This window comes from Tigriopus californicus, chromosome 4, assembly GCF_007210705.1.
Source record: "Tigriopus californicus strain San Diego chromosome 4, Tcal_SD_v2.1, whole genome shotgun sequence".
NCBI classification, from domain to species: domain Eukaryota; kingdom Metazoa; phylum Arthropoda; class Copepoda; order Harpacticoida; family Harpacticidae; genus Tigriopus; species Tigriopus californicus.
Window position 1 is genome coordinate 9,414,970 of NC_081443.1, and position 22,636 is coordinate 9,437,605.

Genomic DNA, 22,636 nt, shown 5'->3' on the forward strand with positions numbered 1-22,636 from the left:
CTTGTTGTACTACATTCAAATTTCAAATTGATTATGTTTATCATGAAATTCGTTGCACTTTCATTCTGATTTGAAAATAATGCCGCATCTGTAATGGACTGACACAACAAAAACCTACTGGATGTAAAATGTTTCTCAATCTTCTTTTATCTTGATTTGAGGAGCAAAGCATTGCCTTGGCAGTCATTAATTGAATCATTGACAGACGACTGAATGGAGATTCAGTTGCATATGGATCATTTGATAAAATAAGTTACACCAATGCATGCAAACTTTGATCATCCATGATAAAACAATACTACAAGGCTGCATAAAGTCCCATGACTTGCTTTGTATTTATAACTGATTTCACATTTATACACCAGGTGGTGCGGAAAAAGGTGTGAAACAAATTAAAATGACCAGTGATAGTCGAAAAGTGCTTAAATGATTTAGTAATATGCACCCAGGGAGTGTTTGCGCCCTTCCACACCATATCAAACAATTAGATGTTCCTTTGGTCAGTTGATTCAAACCTTTAAGAACAGTGTTTTTGTCAGTTAATGAAGAGCAATTTGACGGCAATCATAACACGCCAAATACTTTTGGGCTCTTTATGTAGATGAAAGAAGGGGGAAAAAGGAAATGTAAAATGAAAAATGGATTTGAAATTGGGGCGCACGGTAGAGCATCAGGGATGATTGCAACGAAACTCGCCAGAAAAAAACAGTTGTTTTGCAAATATCTACTATTTTTATCGGTCACCATTTTTGCAACAAAAAAATTATTAACTCAGGTCTGCCATGTGAAACATTCAAAAAAATACCAAGTAAAAGAGACAACTTTATGTGTGAGTAGTTTTAGATGATGATATCTGTAGAGTATAGTGTCTCAAACGTCACAACAACGAGATAAGTGCCATTGTCTAAGTTGAACTAAAGCTGAGGCTGAGTTAACGGGAAACCGAGCCATGTAATTCTTAACCCTCTACTCGTGAAAGAATGACTCTCATCTTTGCGGCTAGTTTTCTTCGAATGCAATTCGACCAAAAAGGCCAGTCGACGATTGCCTCTAGGGCCTCGTCCAAATCTGATATTGAGAGTTTGGGCCAAGATTCTTCCAATGGTTCCCAGAATTCATTTCAACTCTTGTCTACTTTCGGTCAAACGAGTGCGTCTAAGGGCGGTTTTACACTACGATGGAAAACTAGGGTTGAATCCGGTTTGAGGATGGAAGTAGTACTAGTGTTAGGGCGACTCCAGTCTTTCACTGTCCTCAAGTCGAACAAAAAGACTAGCATTGCGAAATACTCGCCCCAGTCTCATAGTCCTACCTCCATCCTCAAACCGGATTCAATCCTGATTTTCCATCGTAGTGTAAAGCCGCCCTACTAAATCTAGTTGGATAGAGAAGTAACATTTGAATTATCTAGACTCAGAATAAAACATGAAACTTATCCACTGGTAAGGATTAAAGGACCTTTTATTGGAAACTTATCTTGTTCTAATATCAAATGGGCGTTGTTATAAGCACAGACATATTATTATCTGCCCTCAAATATAGGGTGCCAATTGTCATTATAATCATCATCTCCCCCAAAAAGTACTTCCATTTAACGTATGCTATGACGCATTCATAGTAAAGCTGTGCATCGGATCCGACAGGGTCTCCGAATCCGGCCAAAGTGATTTTTTGTAATCCGAATCCGAGATTTTTTTCCCCCAATCCGAATTCGAATCCGAGGGCTCTGCCCAATCCTAACGAATCCAAATACGAATTTTTTCTGGGATCTGAATCTAAATCCCAATCCGAGATATATTTGCTTAATCCGACTATAATCTAAATAAATATTTTACAAAATCTGATCCAAATATGATTTGTTCACCCAATTGACTTTAAAAAGGAATCATTTAACTTGAAGTAGATGTGCCTTTTTGCCACTTAAACGTTTCAAAATGATTAGATTAAGTGGGGTTGCCTTGGTCAAAAAAAGATTTTTCCGTTGCAATAATGTCATTCTTTGTAACACTAATAGAATAGCATAACTTGTCTTTATCCCATATGCTTCAGTTGTAGTACTTTTGAATATAATTCTGTTATCAAAATGGTTCAAAAATTGTTATTTTACAGGCTTGATATGCTGAGGTATTCTAATTTCCTTTTTCCTAATACTGACTGCATGGACAGCAAATACTTTGATCCGTTTCTTATTTTCTGAAATATTAGGATTTTTATCTGCTTGGGATTGCCACGCAATTGTGATAGCTTTTAAGAAAGTAGGTCCATTCACATAATTCAATTTTGACGTTCTTTGATTTCCCTCACATTCTCAGACTTGTGAAACAAACCATTCTCAAAACAAATTTACATTCATTTAGTTCATGTTGCAAATTCGCTCTTGGATCGAATCCGATCATCTTGTTTAAAAAAGACCCCGAATTGCTGATGAAGCATGGTTTCTTTAGAGTGTTCTATGAAAGGGTTCACTTTCCTCAAAAACGATCGCTTATTTAAGGTTTTAGGTGAGTGAAAAAGGGTTTATTGTTTATTCCAAAATAAACTGAGACCCAAACAAGAAAGTATAACCAATATCGATATCCTCGTGTTCCAATCGCTAGTGTTGCACAAATGACCGTCACAGAAGCAAAGATTCCCTTGGATCCAACCGATTCCGAGCACTGGAAAAACAAATCAATCAGGCTTGGAACGGTTATTGAAGACACTAAAAGCCAGATGTTCTCACTTTGAAAAGATGTTTCCGTGCAACCCTGTTCCAAATTGGTGAGACCGGAAATCACGGGACAACCTCGGACACTCACTTCCCGCTCATAGCCATACTCATCGCGAGCAGTGCCTGTAATCTGTTTGAAAGGCTCATTAACGGATAGATCTAATCTCAAGTGCCTCCAATTCTCGTATGCGTACCTTCATGCAGGATCGGTCCAAAAAGCAATCCCGTTCAAAGTAGGATAGGTCTCCGGCAAAATGCTCAAACTCATGGCAAGGAGCACACGAGTAACAACGAATGTTGGCTTCAATCAAATCTAAACTCAAAAAAAATATCCAAAGGGCACTGGACTTCATGACTAACAAATCTTGATTCAGAACTTGAAGGCAAGAACTGCAAATTTCAAGACTTCAGGATTGACTTCCGGTGTGAGTTTTACTGAGACTGTCAAACAGTTGATGCTTGAGTGTCGTGCCACTGTTTAAGCAATGCTCATTGTTTTCTTGGACGGGGAGTGCACGTTTGAATACATTGGTAAGCTTTATTTGTCCACAAAGGAGTCAGATTTCTTTGAATCCAATTGAACTTTGAACAGGACACACAAAGATGATTTGAAGTCTAGTAGAAACACAAGAGGCCATTTGTTTTGGGGTGTAAAAAGCCATACTCGCCAAAGTACACTTTTTTCTAGTGTTCTGCTGTAGAAAGAGTACCGTACTTAACAGCGTTTCTTTTAGCATAGGAAAAAGGAGCAACATGCGTCAGTTCATATAGTGCTTTGATTTGGGTCAAATGTGAATAATCACGTTAGATGGTAATCCCTGCGAGGGTTCTGTGCTTAAATAGCTAAGCATATAGTCTTACTTTTTGTACAGTGTATTGATAGCAGCCCCATTCCTTCCTCCATCAATTTGATGGAGAGAAACGGCCTTAATTTAGTTTAGTGAAGGATTTGAAATATCTAGTCTCTCACGTCTCCTTCCTCAAAACAAGCTCAGCTCTCACCGATATTGCCAATCTTAAAGATGCTTTTGTGGCTTTGGCAAATAAAAGATGGAATTTCAAACAATGAATATTTTCTGATATGCAAAGCAAGTTGATCCAAAGCTTTGATAAAGGCGGGTGGATCAAAGGAGAGGCCTTTGTTGTCCACTCAAATGGCTGGTAAAGATATGTCGTTATTTTAGTAATACCGTCCACTAAAACAATGGCAAAAGGGATCCCCCTTTTTGTTCCAATTTCCTATTTTCGAATGCTAGGTCCAATAAAGCAATAAATACACGACAAAGTCCAGGTCTCCCCCTCCTTTCAACTTAATCTCTATTTTGAACAAGGCCAGTGGATAGAAGTAGGTATGCAGAGCACCTTGTTTACTTATTTTCAAACTTTCAACAAACTAATTGGACTAAAGTGCCACAATTACGTAAATATCGAATTTCAGGAATGGTTTCGTAATGTTTAGGCAAAGTTTTACCTTTTGAGTGGCATATTTTTTCCTTCTTCTTCTGGTCCTGCTGAATGGTCGGATTTGATCCCAACATGGTCTTTTCTACAAAAGTGAGCAATATGTGGAACAGTGTCGTGGTCTCTTTCAACGATAGGCATCTATTCTCACGCACTCGGTTTTTTTCATCATAAATGGTTTTTGTTCCAAAAAACAAAGTTGCAACTTTCGAATGGTCTGCTACTTGAAAGTGAAGTGGAAATTTCACTGAAGAGATCAGGCGCCATTTAAGTTGAATCGATTCCTATACAGAGTGTATGGAAGTGAATGGAAAGGAATTTGGCCATGGAAGCGATTTTCAAAGATTTAATTGAAAGATTAAAATGCCATCCAATTTATCTTAAGGTGTTCTATATGTAATGAAAACTCATTATTGGATAGATCTTCATCAACTGGTTTTGTAAACACAACACTTTCGTTCTCGTATAAAGCAACAATGCGCAAAAAGGTTGCCCAGACAATATTGGGTGCATTAAAGGTGCCAAATACTTACAGTCTGGATGGTGTGGTTAAGAGATTGTATGTGGGGCATTACTGAGATCGAGATCCTCGAACTTTACTCTAATGATTATTCCGACTTGAAGAGCATTCAAGTTTGATAGTGTTGAAAATAAATATGTTCTAAAGGGCCAGCCAGAATGACCTTATGAAGGAGAGCATTGATTTTCAGTACCTGCATGATAATATTCCTACTAAGGAAATTGATTGTATGGGTTTGAGGACCACGTACCGTATTACATATTCGTTTGGATGTTATTTTTTAAGAGGTATAGAAACGATATTGCATAAAAGGAATAACTATCAAAATCCTTAATATGATGTGTACAAACAAAAAATAAGTCACTTGATAACTCGCCTTAATACGCCTTTGTATACTTCCACTACACTAACACCAAATTAGATTAAATATAGACATAATACCTAAATAATCTCCAAACCCATCGTAAATGGGTTTGCCAACTACTTGTCAGTTCTCGACTTACTTTTTAAACTCTTATTTGGTTAGTAAACCAAAACATCACCCGTAGAGCAAAATCGTGTGAATTCAAGTATTTTTCAACCACACTCAAAGTATAAACGCTAATGTGAACATCAAAAAACCCTTGTGTAAAGATCTTCTAAAAAAGTTCTCAAGTACAATCTCTGCTGAGCCTCATTTTTCAGAATGCTTGGTTTACTCGTTCTCTGTTCCACAAGCTTTACCAGAGAGTTTTTTTGGCCCCTCTACTGTACGTACTTTACAAAGAGACTCTGCGTGTGTTGTAATATTGCATCTGAAGTATAGTTTATGGGTGTGATTATGGCGAGGCGTGTTCTTCGAGGACAGCAGTAGTGTACAGTAAGTCCACATACCCAACATACTTGTCCTATACCATTATGAGGTGCATCTCATGAAAGACTACGTAGAACAACATCACGAAGGCACTCGAAACAAAAACCTAAGCAAATGCTCACTCAAAGCAGTTTGATGGGTATAGTCTTGGAGGATTTACTTTTTACAAATGTTTGATAGCAGCTTGAAATGATGAAGAGCCTGAGGAATATAAGCGCAAGAATATACATACAAAAGGTGTATAAACTATTAGCTTATCTGCGATTGTTGGTAACTAAACAAATCATTCCTGAACAAATCATTTAAAAGACAATTCAAATGGGGGTACGTTGGAGATCAATATTGATTTATAAAAGGTCTTCAAAAATCACATATTCCCCAAAACATGAAGCTTGATGCATGAAAAAGCGACCTGTAGTATTGTTTTGTTTCATTATACCTTTAAACATAAATTTACAAAATCCGTAAAAGTCTTGGTTACAAAATGGATCAAGCCAAAATAGATCAATCATGGAGCTTGTTTGCAATGAATGGCATCGTTAAACGACATATTAACGAATCTAAGATTTGGATTTTAGAAGAGAAAAAGAATCGGAAGTTTCATGAAAAAAACTATAACTCTAACCGTGATATTTAACGAACAAGCTCAAGCAATTAACGAAAAGTGCGCAAATCCAAGCTCATCATCGCACATTCATTGGTTAATAGAATTTATTCCCTCTCAATCCACCAGACCAAGAGCTCAATTTGGCTCCATTCAGCAATTTTAAAGTAAATTGGTTGTTGGTAAAAGACGAGTAAAACAAGCCGTTTCTTCATTATGATAAAAGTGTTTCTTGATTATTTTCAAACGAGAAAGAGAGGAGCTAAAACAACACGAACATGTTCAAGTAACTGTGAGTCGCAAAGTGATATTTTGGCTTTATCCCCTTGGAGATGACCAAATGGAGATTATAGCCTAAGAATGCCGCATTTCGTCTCTAATACCACTTGCACAAGTCCTCATAAAATCCCAAATATGCATTTGTTTTTCGGGACCACCCGAATAGCCCACAGCATATTCTTGCCCCATCCAAGGCCGTTATAAAGAAAGCACACACTCTCTTTGCCAAAGTATCATCTTCCATTTTGTGTGGATTATGCTTTGAATACTCTCGAAGCCAAACAAACCACTTCGAAAAGGGATTTGGTCAATCGGACCTGACTTCTGTTCCTATATCTTCCGCCTCTCTCGTTTTTTTGAGCCAAGGGACCACGAAGAATGCGATGCTCTTTTTTGTGTGCGTGTTTGTGTGCCAGCCACTGTCCCTTCGTCCCACATCCCATGTCTCCGCTTGAAGTCCCCTTCAACCACTGTCATTGTACCACAAGGGTTATCTGAGAAGTCGAGCCTTTGTGGTGTGGGAAAGGGGAATTTATTTCATCTCCTCCTGGACTTTTGAGCCTTCGGTGGTTCCAAACAGATCCCACTTTCTCCATTTCCCCTCTGTTTGTGTCTTGGATGCCCTGGAGCATCCCGCTTCTACGACTGAGGAGTGGGACCAAGCGAGATCGAGAAGACTCACTCGACACAGAGCCTGAGTCAGAGATGGCAGAAATGGTCCCCGTTTCGTGGTCCTCGTGTTCTCCCGGATATTTTGGCACCAAATCGGGCCTGAAATTTGGCTGCCGGCAACGTGGCTATGGCGTATAGAATTACCAAGAATCAGATCTTAACAAGAGCACGCATGGTCGACTTGACGAGTTTCGGAACCAACCGATGATCTCGTACATCCATCCCCATTAGCGCAATTTATTGTTCCAAAGAAATTAGGTCCATTGGTCCAAACACTGCCAACTTATGGTGGCGGCCGGGGTGGTTGGTTGCTCTTTTATGCTCTCGTTTGTTCCAGAATCGAATGCCAAAATCGTGGGCGACCGTGATGTCATGGTACAAGTGGGCAGCGACATCAATCTCACATGCAAGGCGCAAGATACCCCGGAACCTCCGGCCACGGTGTATTGGTACAAAAATGGGGTCAGGGTGGATTCACTTTTGGCTCGTGGAGGAATCTCAGTGGTCACGGAGAGTAGGCGAAGGTCCAGCCATCTCCTGGTCTCAAAAGTGACTTCCGAGGATGCCGGGAACTACACATGTGCTCCCGCCAATTCCAAGACCGACTCGGTCACAGTTCACGTCATACAAGGTGAGTGAATGCCAATTGTTCCATTTGGTCCTCATTGTCGAGGCTTTATGGCTCCAACGAGAACGGAGTGACCATCAAGTCCGCGTGAGTTGGGTGGATGGTAGATGAAATGTTATTTGTGTTGTGATTGCACTTTCGGTGCAACACGAACCCAGGGCAAGTTCAATCAATGGAGGACCCCATGATTCGAACAACATCCAATAAAAATAGGACTTGGAGCACTTCCGTGACCCAGACCCGAGGAGAAGCGCAGTGCCAAATGTCGAGGCTTTATGGCTCCAACGAGAACGGAGTGACCATCAAGTCCGCGTGAGTTGGGTGGATGGTAGATGAAATGTTATTTGTGTTGTGATTGCACTTTCGGTGCAACACGAACCCAGGGCAAGTTCAATCAATGGAGGACCCCATGATTAGAACAACATCCAATAAAAATAGGACTTGGAGCACTTCCGTGACCCAGACCCGAGGAGAAGCGCAGTGCCAAATGTCAAAACTTTTCCCAGTTTTCTATTTCTCGCACACCTCGAACCGGTTTGTGTCAGAAGATAGAAGCTGGCACGATGTGTTCCCAGGTCTAATGGAGGAATAGAATATGTACGTGCATGCGGAACGAGAAACTTTTGCTTTTAACCCTGTCTCATTAATTTCCTGTGTTTTGGCGTACTTGAGCATGACATTAAGGCCAGTAAAGTGTTATCATTTTTGAGAATGTTTACCAGACACAAGATGATCTCGAGCTAAGATCCAAATATTTGTGGTAAAATTGACGACTTTGGGAATGATTTGTTATCTACAGGATTTCTGACGAACTGAGTTTTTTACTTTGCGAAAGCGTCTGCATGAAGTTTGCTCCACAATAAAAGTAGCTCTAGAGGCGGAATGCGGTCGGTGCAGTCCATTCAAATGTCGCCAAGTGATAAGCGTTTGTCACTCCTATGAACTCATACTTTCCTTCTTAGTACTCATATCTAAGGGAAAACTCAACTGATGGGGATCCGTCACTTTCATCATTTTTCTCTTGGCCAATATTTTGCCACTTTAAACGTTTAGCCTTTATGGGTATTGTTTTCAACCCTGAATCTCCAGTTGTGGCATAGTGGTTGGTAAATGCTTAAAAAGGTACCAGAGTTTACCAACCTAAAAGTGTTCATTTCTTGTTAGGGCTCATATCCTTTGCTATTTTGGGATTTTACTTGAGTTTGCTTATTTCCCTAAAAGTATAAGTGTTATCAATGATAGGTCAAGCTAGAATTATAAAAAAAGTCTTTCTTGTAAAAATAACATACTTCGTCAAACAGATGCTACAGAAACAAGCTATTGAAAATGCCACTAGCAAGGTATAATGTGGCCGAATATGCTAACCAAACAAACAGCTGAAATAAGTGGATTGCAATCCACATTTTTAGTCTTCCCCTTTGTTCCCCCACAGTTATTCCCTCTTCTCTTTTGGCTTCACTAGAGACTACAACCATCATGGTGCATGGGGTGTTGTAGTGGAGTCGGAGTCTTAGAGAGATTGTTTGGTTCCCCCTTCTTTTCATAAACTTAATTGCAAGGCCGGAAATTAATGAGTCCCGCCAGACAGAGGATTGTTTTCCATTTGCTCCGCGTCTCGCCTTCAGTCCCTCTGATTCCTTTCCACTTCTGTTATCCGCCTCTTCAGCACCCAGATCTGATTCCTTCTCATCAGATCCCTCAACAATTGTAGCTCGAGTGGATTGTTCGTCTAACTTCTGCTTTTCTCAACCGTGACTAATTTTCGTTTTAGGAGCGGATCCACGGGCAAATGTGATGGCTTCGTCAACGCCTCAATATCAGGTTCCAATCAAATTGCAAATTGTGCTCGGACTTTGGCTGCTTCTAGCACAACGATAACGGGTCATCAAGACTTTGAGTACAATAACTACATACGTTGTAAAAATTGGCTTTCGCTAATAAAAATACTCCCAAACAAGAAGAACGAAGCCCTTATTGTGCGATGTGGAGCCGAATGTGTGTAACGAGAATGCTTCAGGGTCGAATTCTTGGCAAAGAAGGGTTCATTTTAGCTATCACAAAAAGTCTCGGGAGGAACTTTCGCGGAGTTAGGTGCGGTGATAAAAGTTTCTTCACACCTGAAAATTGGCCCGATGAGGTTTCAAGAAAGGAGATGGCGTCAACGAGTTTTTGTTCATGGAATCAGGGACCACAAAAACAAAAGTAGAAAAAATTTCAATCCCTAAAGAGTTCGGAATGCCAAGAGTAATCATTGTCAAAACAGTACACGTAGAGTAATGTCACGTCAGTTGAGGTATTGGGAATCCCCAAAACTTTTTTAAGATCAGACCTTAATGTTTTCAATAAGATATGTGACGAGCAAATGCTCGCTCACCTTTGTACGATCCTGTGATGTACCTGTGTATATCTAGGAACTGATATGAATATAGACAATCAACTACCATCTCTCGGCTTATTTACATGTTGGACCTTGCGTCCGCCAAAGATACAACTAAAGACAAAGTTGTTTAACTGTCAATTTATGGCAATATTTAGTACTTTCTGTCTAATAAAAAGCCATTTGTGTTTGGCGAAAGCGTATGGTGGGTGAATCAAAGACCAATTTGATCGGATAGTTTTTTTCTATTATCAAATCTTCACAATTTTTATTGCATCGATTGATGATTATTCAACTTTTCAATAAACTGATGTTATTTTACACGCAGTTGAAAAAGAATTACAAAAACATCTCAAAATCATATGTAAATTGTTGTGGAAATTTTAAATACTAAAAATGTCTTAGGCTACATTTTCAACGATCATGGATTGTGATAACAATAGAAAAACCTTCACCTACCAAATGATTTTGTTGATATGTTTTGTTCGCTAATTTTCTGTCAGACAGATGTTTTTGCTGATAACAATTATTTTTTAGTACAGGGCGTAATAACTGCAAGTAGAATATCAACAGGGACTAAATTATCATTATTTCAAGGATGATGTGGGCTATGAACCACTGAAAGTTTTAGGTATTCTTGTGAGCTCAATAACACGAAACATCCATTATTTCAGACCTATTGACAAAAAGGCTTCTTTGCTTGGAAACTTGGGGTTGCCGAGGTATTAACTAGTATGCCTTGTGGGCGTGGGATAGCATTTGGGACCACAATTATGTAAGTTAGTCTCTCACGTATTGCATACTTTTCAAGATTAACTCTCAAAGCAGGGTTGGTACGTCAGACGATTATGTTTGCAATGGAATAAAAAGTGAATGAAGTCTCGATGAGTTATGACTTCAAATGAGAGAAACGTGGAGAGGCAAAGTTCGGAGTTCAATCAAGAAAGTTTGACAATCTTCAGCCTTTCTGTTCCCTTTTCCCCCATTCCATTGTGGATCGTACCCGGAACAAATTCCGATTCCGGCTCTTCCCTGCCCAAAAATCCATCATGATTATGACAAAGAAGCATTGAGGCGTGTCATCGTGTTCCCGAACCTAATCTGATTCGGAAAGACCCATCCCAGGTTCCCAAGAACTTCAGACAAAGACTTGTCCCGCCGAGAAGTGGAAACTTGGAACATTCTTTTTTAGCACGTAAAAAATGTCTTGCGGTCGTACATTCAACGTTCCATGTCCCTCGTGTCTCTGTGTGCATGTGTACAATTTGAGCTAACAGCCATGGGACTTCTTGGCAGCGATAAGATCCATATGCTCACTGGGGAGTTCTTGGATCGGATACGCCTCGTAGGAGATCTGTTGCATCCTCAGAGATCTGGGCCTCGCAAGTTTTCCCTGGAACCAGCTCCCAAGTTGCCTTCCTTACTTTCATCCCGCGAGTCACTTTTGCTCCATGTACTCTCATTTACCTTTATCGGAGACAAATATAATGCAATCATTCCACCCACCCAATTATGTTCCAAGGGGCATGAACAGGGTCGTAATTCTAAAATTTTCTGTCTGTTAATGTTCCAAAAATTTTCAATGAGTTGCTTCAGGAAAGCTAGCAATTTGGTCGGGATTTGCCCTTGAGAAGAAGATATATCACTTCTGCGGACCGAGTAAGGCCATTTTGTCCCTCTTCAGTAAGCCTGATTTTGTTTGGGTCCTCATCGAAATTCTAAAGAGTGCTCCAGAATGTGAAAGTTGGACTCATAATTCATAGCAAAGAGAGTGCTCGTATCAAGGCGTTCTTTGTGGATCGTATTTTCATTTTATGTTGACACTGTTGTGTATACAAATGTAGTTGGAGCCTCAATTGTTGTGTTCTGACGTGTTCCACTGTCAAATACCTTGGAGAGGTCCCACTTCGTCGGTGTCCAATTTGCCAGGCGCAACTGCATACATGTCCTTCTCAGACGAGATGCTAAGGTCGAAAGGCCGAAGGTTGAATCTGTCTCGGGGTTTTCGATCAGTTTAAGAACTCGTTCTAAAGCCTCACAACTGGGAAAATTTGGCCATGACTTTGCCGTGATGAACAAACTAACAAGAGAGACGGCCTTCAGTGGCCTTCACCTCTAACATGAATGCGAAGGAAAAAGAGTGAGAGGTGATCGTGTCTGAAGTTCCGTAATGAAAGCCATATTTCATTGTGTCTGGCCGTAAGCCTTGCCACATAAACCTTCCCAACATGGCTGGAACCCGTTTGGAACAGGGATCACCCTTAAATCTTGGGCCAGCTATTTTGTTGGAATACTATATGTCTTACGATGGAACTGATCTTCATATTTGTTTCTAAGGAATAAAAAAATGTTGTCTGTAAATTCAATTGTTAGAGCCCATTAAAAGGATTCGTGCCAATCTCTCATGGTTCCCATTCCCAAGAGTCTTAACCAACAGAAGTCAATGCACTTCTTCTCAGAAAATTGGGGTGAAGTGTGGGTGCCAAATTTTCGGCCATTCAAGACCTTCAATTGCATAAAGGGTAAAACTCGTGAAATGGGCATCTTAAGACCAAGGCCAGCGACCAGACCCCACTTTTCTCTCCAACAGCTTTATTGAGGATCTCGTGTTCCCCCTTTTTTCAGGAAGAGACAACGGAAGGCTCTTTGCTAAAAATTTAGAGCCACTCGGGTGCACTCCAGCCTCTGGGAACAAGATCCAGATCCAATTGTATTCTCGTGTGTTCCATTGACCTTAACAAAGTCTTTGTACGAAGCATCAAAAGTGTTCCAGCTAAGCCAAGAGTTAACTATTTGACGAATTCTGGAGATTCCACACTATGACAAGTTTGACCAGGATTTGGGAACACCCAAGCAGAAAGAGATCGACTTTGTTTTCTCGAAAACCCCTCGTTGTTCCAAGTTCCATGTGGCGCTCTTATGTTCTTATGGGCAACCCCCTCAAGGGAAAGGGCGCACATATTGGCTCCAACCATCCATCTGATACGGCTGAACGGAGCTCTGATATATGGACCATATGATATTTCACCTTTACATTTTGCAATGCCCTTTAGAGACGTTAAAAGGACGGTCTCCAGATTTAGGGGGGACTTGGATCCCGTTGGAAAAGGTCGGACGCGGATCGGTCAAGGACAATTACACCCAACACGTGATTAGTTTGAAAGTGGCATCCAACGAATCTCGTTGAAGGAGAAATGCAAAAAGGCTTTGACCTTTGGCAGATATTTGGAATTCAATACCCCTCTTCAATTCGACACTTTGAAGAGGGGTTGCTGAGGTGGCAGAAGGAGGGCGTAAGTCAGTGAGTGACAGATTTTCAAGTCAGAGGGGAGATTGAAAAGAGGCTTTTTAAAGATTTGCACCCACTCAAAAGGTATCAGGAATCACCCACGTCGTCTATGTGTGAAGCTCGGGATGAGACCCGGAAACAAATCTTTATTTTTTCCGAAATGTGAATCCTGCCATTGAATGGTTACATGTCAGCACTGGTGAGTTGGGAGGATTGAATTCTCGATTCCAATTTTATTAAAGGCGCTCAATATTGGTCGTAGGGCATTCCTTCTTGACAGGGGCAGGATTTATTTTCCTCAGACTTGGTCTTAACAAGGTCGCCCTTTGTCGAGGAACAAGTCTTTTCGCATGCAAGGAAGCATAAGAAGAAAAGCTGAGCCTCCCTATTTAGGGACCAAAACAATGTTTTTGTTTTGCTGCTAGCCTTCAATGTTGTGCCAAACCCAGTCCCCGAAAACAATTACCCACCCAAAACAGGGGATCATGTTCCGTAATGATGGCACTGCCAATTTCGGTTGTTCCAGATGTGACTGGGACAAAAGTCAATACAAGCATGCCAAATCGAGGACCACACCAGGTTCTACTTGTTCTCCTATAATTGCCTGGCAAATGACGAACTACTGGAGCAGCCAAGCGCTTTTCCAGTCCACCAAGGCATGGACAACTCCAATAAGCGAGATTATATCCAATCTTGCACCCTCATCCCTTCCGGCCTGATTATTTCCCCCCTCATAGAAAGGTTTGCCATCTCAGATCCCATCTCCCATCCCCATCTTTCACCCTTTTGAAAATGATTATTCACGGAGTAATAGGAAAATGGAAAGATTGCAAGTAAAGCATGCACAAAGGGTTAAAAAGAAAGCTCATAACGTGTGCTCTCTTTTTCATCTTAATTTTAACAAAAACAATTTGCTGTTCGCATCTCTTCGTAAACTGATTGTGTAAAGGACATTTGTAACTTGCTTTCAATGCTCAGATATTATTTGACTCAATGCTACAAACAACCAAAAATGGTGCGCAGAAAGTTACGCATTTTCTACTAGTTGTCGAGTTATCAAAAGCCTCATGCACATAAAAAGGGAAAAAATAGGTTCATTGCGAAAATATGTTTCAAACCTTCATTCTATATTCATATGACCCAAACATAATGGTGAATTGAAACATGACCACGCTTGGACCTATATTGGTCAAGTTCAATTACTACTGAGACCAGGTCCATTGGAACGAGGTGTGAGTGTCGTAAAATCTACGAGTTACTTGAAATGGCACTTGGAACACGAAACATAACACGACGACATCGACTTGTCCCAAGTGCCGAAACAAAGGCTATTTGCTCACGTCGCTCCATTCTTGTGCAAACATTTATTCTTCTCATTAGAATGACCTTGTACTGACTCCTGACGGTTTGCTCACACACACTCATTGGTCACATTGGCGGCACTCATTTGGTCAATCCCAATGGGCCCAACCCGCCCAACCCTAGCTTTCAGGTTGGCTATTGAGATCACTTCTTTACTCAGGAGAATCGGGCTCTTCTTCCATCATCTTGTAGCATTCCAAAAGCAAAATGTTCTTATCCTCTTCAGTATGACTAATATCGTTGGCAATCCGGATGCAAGCTTGAAGCTGCATATAAAAGGCTTTTTCCAGGGTGCCTGTCTCCAGGTTATTGATTTTCTCACTAGCTTCGTCAATGGCTTTAAGTACTTTCAAGGCATTTCGGGCCGTTTGAGAGTCTTCAATGGTAACATCCAGATGAGGTTGAGCTTGGGAAACCTTTTCTGTGTGTGTGCTGCCCGAATAGCCTCCCTGGTTTTGTCCTGCAAAAAGATGTGGAATGTAAGATTGGGGTATTTCTTTTGATTTTTTTTATTATCATTCTCAATAGAAAACATCCTGGATAAAAATAGACAAGAGAATAACCACTTTATGTGCAACAGGTATTCTATTGTAGGCATTTTTACAGGAATATGAGAATGATCACATGACGCTTGATTATGTTGGAACTCGCTGTTCTCAAGCATTTATCATCACTATCATACTTCTGGGGATTAACAACTAACCTTGTGAGCTATCCGAGTTTTGATTTTCTCCCATGGATCCAGATATAGCAAATGTTGCTATTGCTCCTAGGGCCGCAACGGCCAATGAGATGGCCAAAATCAAAGCCGTAGCATAAGCCACCGAGACCGGTTGGGCGTTCACATTCAGCGAGTAAAGAAATCTGGCCATGGCTTCAGCATTGTCCTCTTCACCTGAGAATAAACGCACACAACATGTTTATTTTCGAAGTCAATGGATCAAATTGCTTCAAATAAAGTCCAGATTCTCCGTAAGGAGCGCCACCGGCAACAGCTGAGCATAAATTAAAAATCAAAATTAAATTCATATCACATAGCACTAATGTGATACGGAAACTAGGATTGCAATAAAGGAATTGAAAATTGCATCGCAATGTTGCCAAACTGTATTTGCAACTGATGATTTCATTTCAGGTTTGACCTTAAATGCTAACCCTTGAACCCTTAAACTAGGGAAGCAAGCCACATTTGTATAAAACATAAAGGTTTGAGCTTCAAGGCCAAACATGACAACAAGATAATCAATAGAAGTGTAACTGTGCATTGTTGTGTTCTCATTTCAAACATATTTCCCATGAGTAGTTCCCATATGATATAAGTGCTCGTTAGTCATTTGAAATAGGTTCAATTATCAAAATTCTGCCATGCTCAGTCCTTCTTAGTGGCGCCCCTTACGGAGAGTCTAGACCCTATTTGAAGTACTGTGATCTTTTTGTTTCGCATGAAAAAAACAAGACAGCGCCCTCTGACGGTGCAAAGTGAAGCCATTTAACGGTTAGCTTACATCCTTTTAGTTTTCACTGAGCTTCAAACCAAATTCAAAACATGACACGAGGCAGTTAAGGTCTTCTGTTTAAACAACTCTTCTCTAAAACATGTTTTCGGTCAATTTAAACGTTACAAAGAACGTTATCCACGACAGCTTTTAAAGAAAATTCATATTTCTTAGTTTGGTTTTATATTTTATGATCACTGACTCACATTTGATAACGGGGTGAACATGTAATTTTATTCAAGGCTCTAAATTTTTATTGCTCAAATGAGTAATTACAGTAATTGTATGAGCTTTACCGGCTTAACCTTATTGAAAAGACTCAATTGCGACATTTTCATACCGATTTTCTTTCTCTGTAAAGCTTTTATGTTATAATAAAAAAATATATGGTTAGTGAAATATACAAACCTTGAATGTGCAAACTCACCTGCTGAAGGCAATCCAACAGGCTCTTCAAACCAGACTCCCGGTAAGTCTAAGGACATCCTTAAAGAAGACTTATTTCACTCCTGAATTGATCGCTACTTCACTTGTTGTTTAATCGTTGACAAGACAGATCAACTCCAAAAGAAGGGAACTTCAAATCCTGAGCCTTGATCATCCTTAACACAACTGCACTTTCTCACTGACTCATTGTCTCAATCTCAATTCTCAACTGCACAGCAACGTCAATCTGGTCGAAGTACGGACGTTCTGAAGTTGATCTCACGCTTTTCGCATCGACGGCCACAGATCACTTTGAAAGTGAGGCTAAAGTACTGTGTTAATAGAGAGAAACCAATTGAGAATGTGATCATTTCACTCTCTCTCTCTCTTTTTCGTTTTGCTGGGCCAAGTGCATGTTTCTAGTCTGTTAAGACATCCAAATTTGATATCATTAGACGGTGGTTTGTATCATGATTAGATTGTTTGGCAGTCTAAACGAAAGTTGGTTTGTATTCGTTGATGCTTGAGGCTCCTTGAAAACCTGGGTGAAAATTACGGGACTTAGGATAATCCGTTTTCACCTTGGCCATTAGCTATTAAAATATCGGGCTTGGTTGCCAGTCAACGCAATGATGTGAGTTTCACCTGTAAGGAAGGCATTCCTTTGGAAATAGCCAAAGACGACAAAATTTAGGTAGAGAGGAATGTATGTATATTATATTTGAGGATAGGATTCGCTTTCTAGATTCATTCTAAATGGGTTTAATTATATTTTGCGTAAGTAGATGCAACTTTCTGGAGAATGTGTATGGCGTTCTCGCGATTGTCTTCATTCCAGAAACTGTCCAAGGTTGCCATTAAGAATGGTGATGTGAATAGGGATGGCAAAAACTGGTTGGAATTAACTGAAATAGAAGAGGGAGAAGGTTTTGTAAGCGAGGTTGCGAGATTAATCGGACACGAAAGCGTCATAAGTTTTTCCAAGTACTATATATTTGATGAATTTAGACATAAGAAATATATTGAAGCTTAGCCAGGAACTTTACAATTTTTCGATCGGGAAAAATATTTCACTTGAAATTATGATTTTTCCAAAGTTTGCCATTGTTGGCACTTCCTGCACTTCCTGCACTTCCTGCACTTTAAGCACTTTCGGCACCAAAACTGTTTCCAGATTTTTCATCCCCTTACTACTTTTTGGCAATTCATAACGTTTGCTTGTAAGAAAACTTATTTTCCCACTTTTATTCATCTGCTAAAACACAAAACAATCGTTAAATCAGAGTGGTCAATTGATTCATTCCCTCCTTTGGGTTTATTTCATGGCTTCTTTTTTTGCATCTTTTTTTGCCTTATAAGGGTAACATAGAGCTTTCGTAAGACTTTAAGGTAAGGAATTAAACTTATCCTAATTATACCTTCTCAGGATTTGTGAGGATTTTCTAAACATTCCAAAGGTCCTAAAAAAATGTGGAAAATTGGCAGGGTCTGAAATGTTTTGGACTTGGACAAAATGGTATAATGCGCAAAGCGTTCAATAATTGTGTATGTTAGTTGTTCTTCACCAGGCCTATGATTAAAGGTCTTAACAATAACCAAAAACCTGAAGCCACAAGTCCTACCTATTCAATCTTTTGATATTGGCTTAATCACCTAATATCTTTAATTCAGTTTGAGCATGAGAACATTCAACTTTACACGTCTAAATAAGGCAACAACATATTCTCATTGGCGGCAAGTGATTGTTTTGCACTAATTTCGGTTCTTTATTCAAAAATGTAGTTAATAGCCACTTTCATCACTAAAGCTGGGGCGAGTCCAGACTCGAGTCTTTTAGAAAGGACTTGTCGAAAAAAAAACATTCATTTTTTCTTAGAATCATGCAAAGCAAGTCTTTTTGCTAAAACTGACTGTGGAAAATGACTCGAGTCCTCTGCCGGAGTCGAGTCTTTTGCCGGACTCGAGTGCTTTGTCGGACTCGCGTCCGGCCAAAAGTAAAAAAATCAACGGACTCTTATGAGGTCTCGCCCTAGCACTAATCATCACATTTCTATACAATCACTGATCGTTATGACTGAAATTGTGTTATCTACTGCATTTCTTTTATTTCAGTTACTATATCTGCTTGTTATATCAACTACTTTTGCTTTTGACAAATATAACCGAAAAAGAAACCTAAATTCGAACCTAAACTTGACACTGACTTGAAAATTATACTCAAATATTATACTTACTGCTTCGTTTCCGTTTGCCAATACCTATGGCATTGAAGTAGAACAGTCCTGCTGCAGTTCCAAGCACCCCAGCAATAACCAAAACAATAAGGGCACCACTCCCTTGAGAGATGGTGCCACTTGAATTGAAGAACCATCGTGGCGACATGTCAAATTCCTCACCATTGTTCCAGAATATTTCCTCCGGTTCGAATCGATCCATATTGACGCTGCAAGTTTGACATGTACATGAATCTTAATTACCAAAGAAGTAAACCCAAGATAATGGTGAATTAGTTTAACAACTGTAACCTATTTTAGAAAACGTATTATTTATAAATGTGTTTGCATATTCACACCTGTGAACGTTTCAAATTAGTGCAAAAAAACTTGCTCAGGGTGTTCAAACAGAATTTAGAAATTCACTCCAAACTATAACTTTGTTCTTTTGGTAATGATAGCTTATTAACCACGAACTTTGTTTCTTAAGTGACCAAATGTTCTTGCAATTATCCAGAGGAGTCCTTCTTTCTTCAGATGGCAATTTTTAGCGACTCCACACGCGGATGGAGAAATTTCGTGGAGCTTATTTAAGGTCTGAAGTCCCGGGTGGTCAAAAGGCCTTATCCCAAAATCCAGAAAAACCTTTCGGATCTAATGTTTGGACCAATGTTGAATCTATACATAACTGTGCAAGAGTTATTGGTATGGCTCGGAGAAAAATATTTGGAAGTGAATTCAAAGTGAATGATCGAAAGATGAAATAAAAAAGAAATGATTCAGTTTCATAGTTATTTTCTATGACATTCTAATGATTTTTTTGGTATGATGAATTGCGCCTGCCATTGGCTTTTCGTTCGAAACCTTTTCCCCCTTAATCGCCTCTCCACGTTTTGAACGGCACCTAGTTATCTTTTTTTAATTTTATGAATTCATTTAAATGCTGTTAATTTTATTCTGTTTTAAAGCATATTATTTTGACTTTTTATTGAATAATTGCAACAAACTCCGGGGTATATTTTCTAGCTGAATATAACACTAAAACCTTCATCTCGAAAGTTGAATTTTCGAATTAGACTAACTTCCTTTTCGATATTACAACACGGTGTTTAGAATGTTGTTAGATAGCTTTCAACTATGCTCTCAAGACTTTTAAAGACAGTTAGGTTCAATTTCTGTGTTGCAAAAAATGTCAGTTGTTGGTCACAAAACGCAAAACACACTTAATGGCACATCAGTCTAAAAGTGCAGAGGATCAAAATCATTAGATATGTTAGTTGCACCCTCAGCAGAAATTTCATGAAAATACATAAAGCAGCTACTTAGGTATATTGCAAGTTGAACGTTGCTGTTTTCGTCAAAATTGGCCACCAAATTCGATAACGACCACTCGACACAAATTAATTAACATATTCTTAAGTACATTTCCGCTTTCAAATGCTCAGATGAATTAGCTTTGTTACATTTTGTGTGATGCTATATTGACTCAAAATGAAATATTGGGCAACTTAAAACATATCTAAAATGCATATTTTGTATACAATAATTCATAAATGTGCTTCATATACCTAGTTGTGCAGTTCATTGCAATTTCCTGAAAAACGCTAATGATCAAATATACACTTAGCTTTTAGTCCCGCTTCAAATTGGAACACCTAAGGGCCAAAAAGAATGTAACTTTTTGAGCATACATAATGTAAAAAAGATAGGAGGAATTTTGAATGTTTTCCGAATGTGTTTTTTAATGACTTGACCTAACATTTTTAACTAATATAGCATCTTTTAAAGGAAAGAGAGTAACTCAAATGAAAATGTAAGTTAAATATGTTTTATGTTAATGAGCAATCGTCAAAGTACTATTAGGGTGTTCGTCGCCCAATTTTGACAAAAACTGGAACAATCAACTTGCAATATGCCTAAGTAGCCGCTTTATATTTGTCTATGAAATTTCTACTGAAGGTGCAACTAACATATCTAATGATTTTGATATTCTGCACTTTTGGCCTGATGTGCCATTAAGTGTGTTTTTTACAAACCGAAAATTGAACTTCTTGCTTCACTGATATCAAAAACCGTCTTTAAAAATCTTTTGAGCATAGTTCAAAGTTACTTAACAGCACTCTAAACACCGTGGCAAATATGCCATTATCAATTTATTCGTTTCAAACAATGTGAAGACCATATCTGCGGCTTTTTTATTCCCCTCCATTATATCACGTCATTTATCGATCCAACAGATGAAACGGAACGGCAACTTTATATTCGAGCGTTCGAAGCTAATCATTCTTTGAGATTGTCAAACTGGGAAATTTCAGCACAAACCATGTGGTAATGATTAATGATGATAAAACGATCGATCTAACCGAAACAGATGAATAAGCAAGTCTTTGCGCAACTGTCGGTTGGCTTCTTCACATGTCTAATACAAAAGTAGAATTCCAGCATGCACTTTGACGAACCGGATCTAAAGTTAAAGGAGACATTTTATTTGCTAAATGTGACAAGAATTACTGTAAAAGACTATTTGTTTCACATCTTTCCTTGGAGACGAGTAGGTAGTCAAACCAAGAGCAATACCATATAATTTTGAGTTTTAAGGTCAATGAAGCACAAATAGTTTGACCTATGAAGTTCATTCCCATTAATTTTTATTGATGAACTACTTTGACTAAACACTCACCACGAGGAGATCTCCACCAAAGCTTCAATTGAAAACTTATGTGTTCACGGGATGTGCCCAGTCACACGGTATATGTTCGACTGATGATCTGCCTAGTTCTCAATTTCTCTGATCTCAATACCGTCGCCCTTATGCTGGATGAACACGCTTCCTTACCAAAGCCACTTCAGTTCATAAATTCGACATGTGTTTGAACACTAGTCGGTATTTTGAATTCCACACCAACTCCCAAAGAATCACGATTACCGGCACTTTTAGACGAGTACAGCAGGGTTGTGAGAGCATTAAATAACCAACTAGCACAGGATTCGGATCTTTTCCAAGGCGTGCTTTGAGGGACGATGGTAAGAATTAAGACACCATTTGTTTCACATCTTTCCTTGGAGACGAGTAGGTAGTCCAACCAAGAGCAATACCATATAATTTTGAATGTGTGCGTCTGGGGTCTGTGTTATTGAAACCGCTTGGTCAGATGTGGTTTCCCTCTTAAGGACGAACATGCAGTTGCTCTGAGAATTAGGCGTTCTGTATTGTACGCATTAGGAGAATGTAGACGCTCTAGCCAAATGTATGGATTGGAAAGTGTCATTGCTTTTAGCTTTTTCAGCTTCATTCCTCACAAAAGAGTAAACAAAGATTGTAGAGATTAATTCATAGTAATGAAAAATAAGAGTGTCATTTCCAGTCAACTTTCAGGGACAGGTTTTAATACAAATATATTTTTCAGTTTGTTTCGGCCCAACTTTTTATTGAGAGTGTAAACAAAATCTGAAGAGCCATTTAGCAATAATGAGAAAGCATTAGAGTGTTAATTTCCTATGAATTTTTGCTGACAGGCTCTTTAAAACACATTTTACACATTTATAACCCGGAAAGTGTGAGCAAAAAGTGAAGAGGTTAATTAATGCTTACTTTGAAGTGAACATAGTTTATGATGCAGAATAAACGATAGAATTTGATTGCCCAAAGGAGCTTATCAGTTTCCTTCAAGATTTAAAACTGTTGAATTACACAACGAAAGGGAATTGAAGTAACGAAGATTATGAAACTTTTGTCTCCAACTGTT

General features: G+C 39.2%; 3 protein-coding genes and 1 long non-coding RNA gene across 7 annotated transcripts in view; 1 reads left to right on the forward strand and 3 right to left on the reverse strand.

Moving 5' to 3' along the window:
• The window catches only part of LOC131879216 (zwei Ig domain protein zig-8-like), a 25,396-nt gene extending 15,697 nt beyond the window's left edge, over positions 1–9,699 (forward strand). For 3 of the 4 annotated variants that reach the window (XM_059225470.1, XM_059225469.1, XM_059225471.1), the window contains exons 4-5: positions 7,437–7,730; positions 9,499–9,699. In XM_059225470.1, the coding sequence (XP_059081453.1) occupies positions 7,437–7,730; positions 9,499–9,605 (401 nt within the window). In that variant the 3' untranslated portion in view covers positions 9,606–9,699. The remainder of the gene's footprint in view (positions 1–7,436; positions 7,731–9,498) is intronic. The other variant, XM_059225472.1, reaches the window with a different exon arrangement.
• On the reverse strand, positions 2,507–3,230 carry LOC131879217 (uncharacterized). The gene is made up of 3 exons (XM_059225473.1): positions 2,905–3,230; positions 2,723–2,840; positions 2,507–2,657 (listed from the first exon to the last, which is right to left on the reverse strand). The coding sequence occupies exons 1-3, from the start codon at positions 3,061–3,063 to the stop codon at positions 2,518–2,520; spliced, it is 417 nt and encodes a 138-aa protein (XP_059081456.1). The 5' UTR covers positions 3,064–3,230; the 3' UTR covers positions 2,507–2,517.
• Positions 9,700–14,494: 4,795 nt separating the features above from the next.
• Positions 14,495–16,907, reverse strand: LOC131879115 (uncharacterized). The gene is made up of 3 exons (XM_059225332.1): positions 16,679–16,907; positions 15,459–15,650; positions 14,495–15,215 (listed from the first exon to the last, which is right to left on the reverse strand). The coding sequence occupies exons 1-3, from the start codon at positions 16,734–16,736 to the stop codon at positions 14,908–14,910; spliced, it is 558 nt and encodes a 185-aa protein (XP_059081315.1). The 5' UTR covers positions 16,737–16,907; the 3' UTR covers positions 14,495–14,907.
• A 477-nt stretch (positions 16,908–17,384) lies between these two features.
• On the reverse strand, positions 17,385–22,097 carry LOC131879341 (uncharacterized). Its single transcript, XR_009373142.1, has 3 exons — positions 21,571–22,097; positions 18,912–19,120; positions 17,385–17,582 (listed from the first exon to the last, which is right to left on the reverse strand). It is a non-coding gene; the product is annotated as an uncharacterized LOC131879341 (long non-coding RNA).
• Positions 22,098–22,636: the final 539 nt, after the last annotated feature.

What these genes read in the sequence shown, in the direction of transcription:
- LOC131879217 (XM_059225473.1), bottom strand. Translation starts at nt 3,063, where the DNA reads ATGAAGTCCAGTGCCCTTTGGATATTTTTTTTGAGTTTAGATTTGATT. An exon ending in TGGACCGATCCTGCATGAAG is followed by an intron (nt 2,841 to 2,904) that starts GTACGCATACGA and finishes CCTTTCAAACAG; the next exon opens with ATTACAGGCACTGCTCGCGA. An exon ending in CACGGAAACATCTTTTCAAA is followed by an intron (nt 2,658 to 2,722) that starts GTGAGAACATCT and finishes TTGTTTTTCCAG; the next exon opens with TGCTCGGAATCGGTTGGATC.
- LOC131879115 (XM_059225332.1), bottom strand. Translation starts at nt 16,736, where the DNA reads ATGTCCTTAGACTTACCGGGAGTCTGGTTTGAAGAGCCTGTTGGATTG. An exon ending in TGTTGGATTGCCTTCAGCAG is followed by an intron (nt 15,651 to 16,678) that starts GTGAGTTTGCAC and finishes GTTTATTCTCAG; the next exon opens with GTGAAGAGGACAATGCTGAA. An exon ending in AAACTCGGATAGCTCACAAG is followed by an intron (nt 15,216 to 15,458) that starts GTTAGTTGTTAA and finishes ATCTTTTTGCAG; the next exon opens with GACAAAACCAGGGAGGCTAT.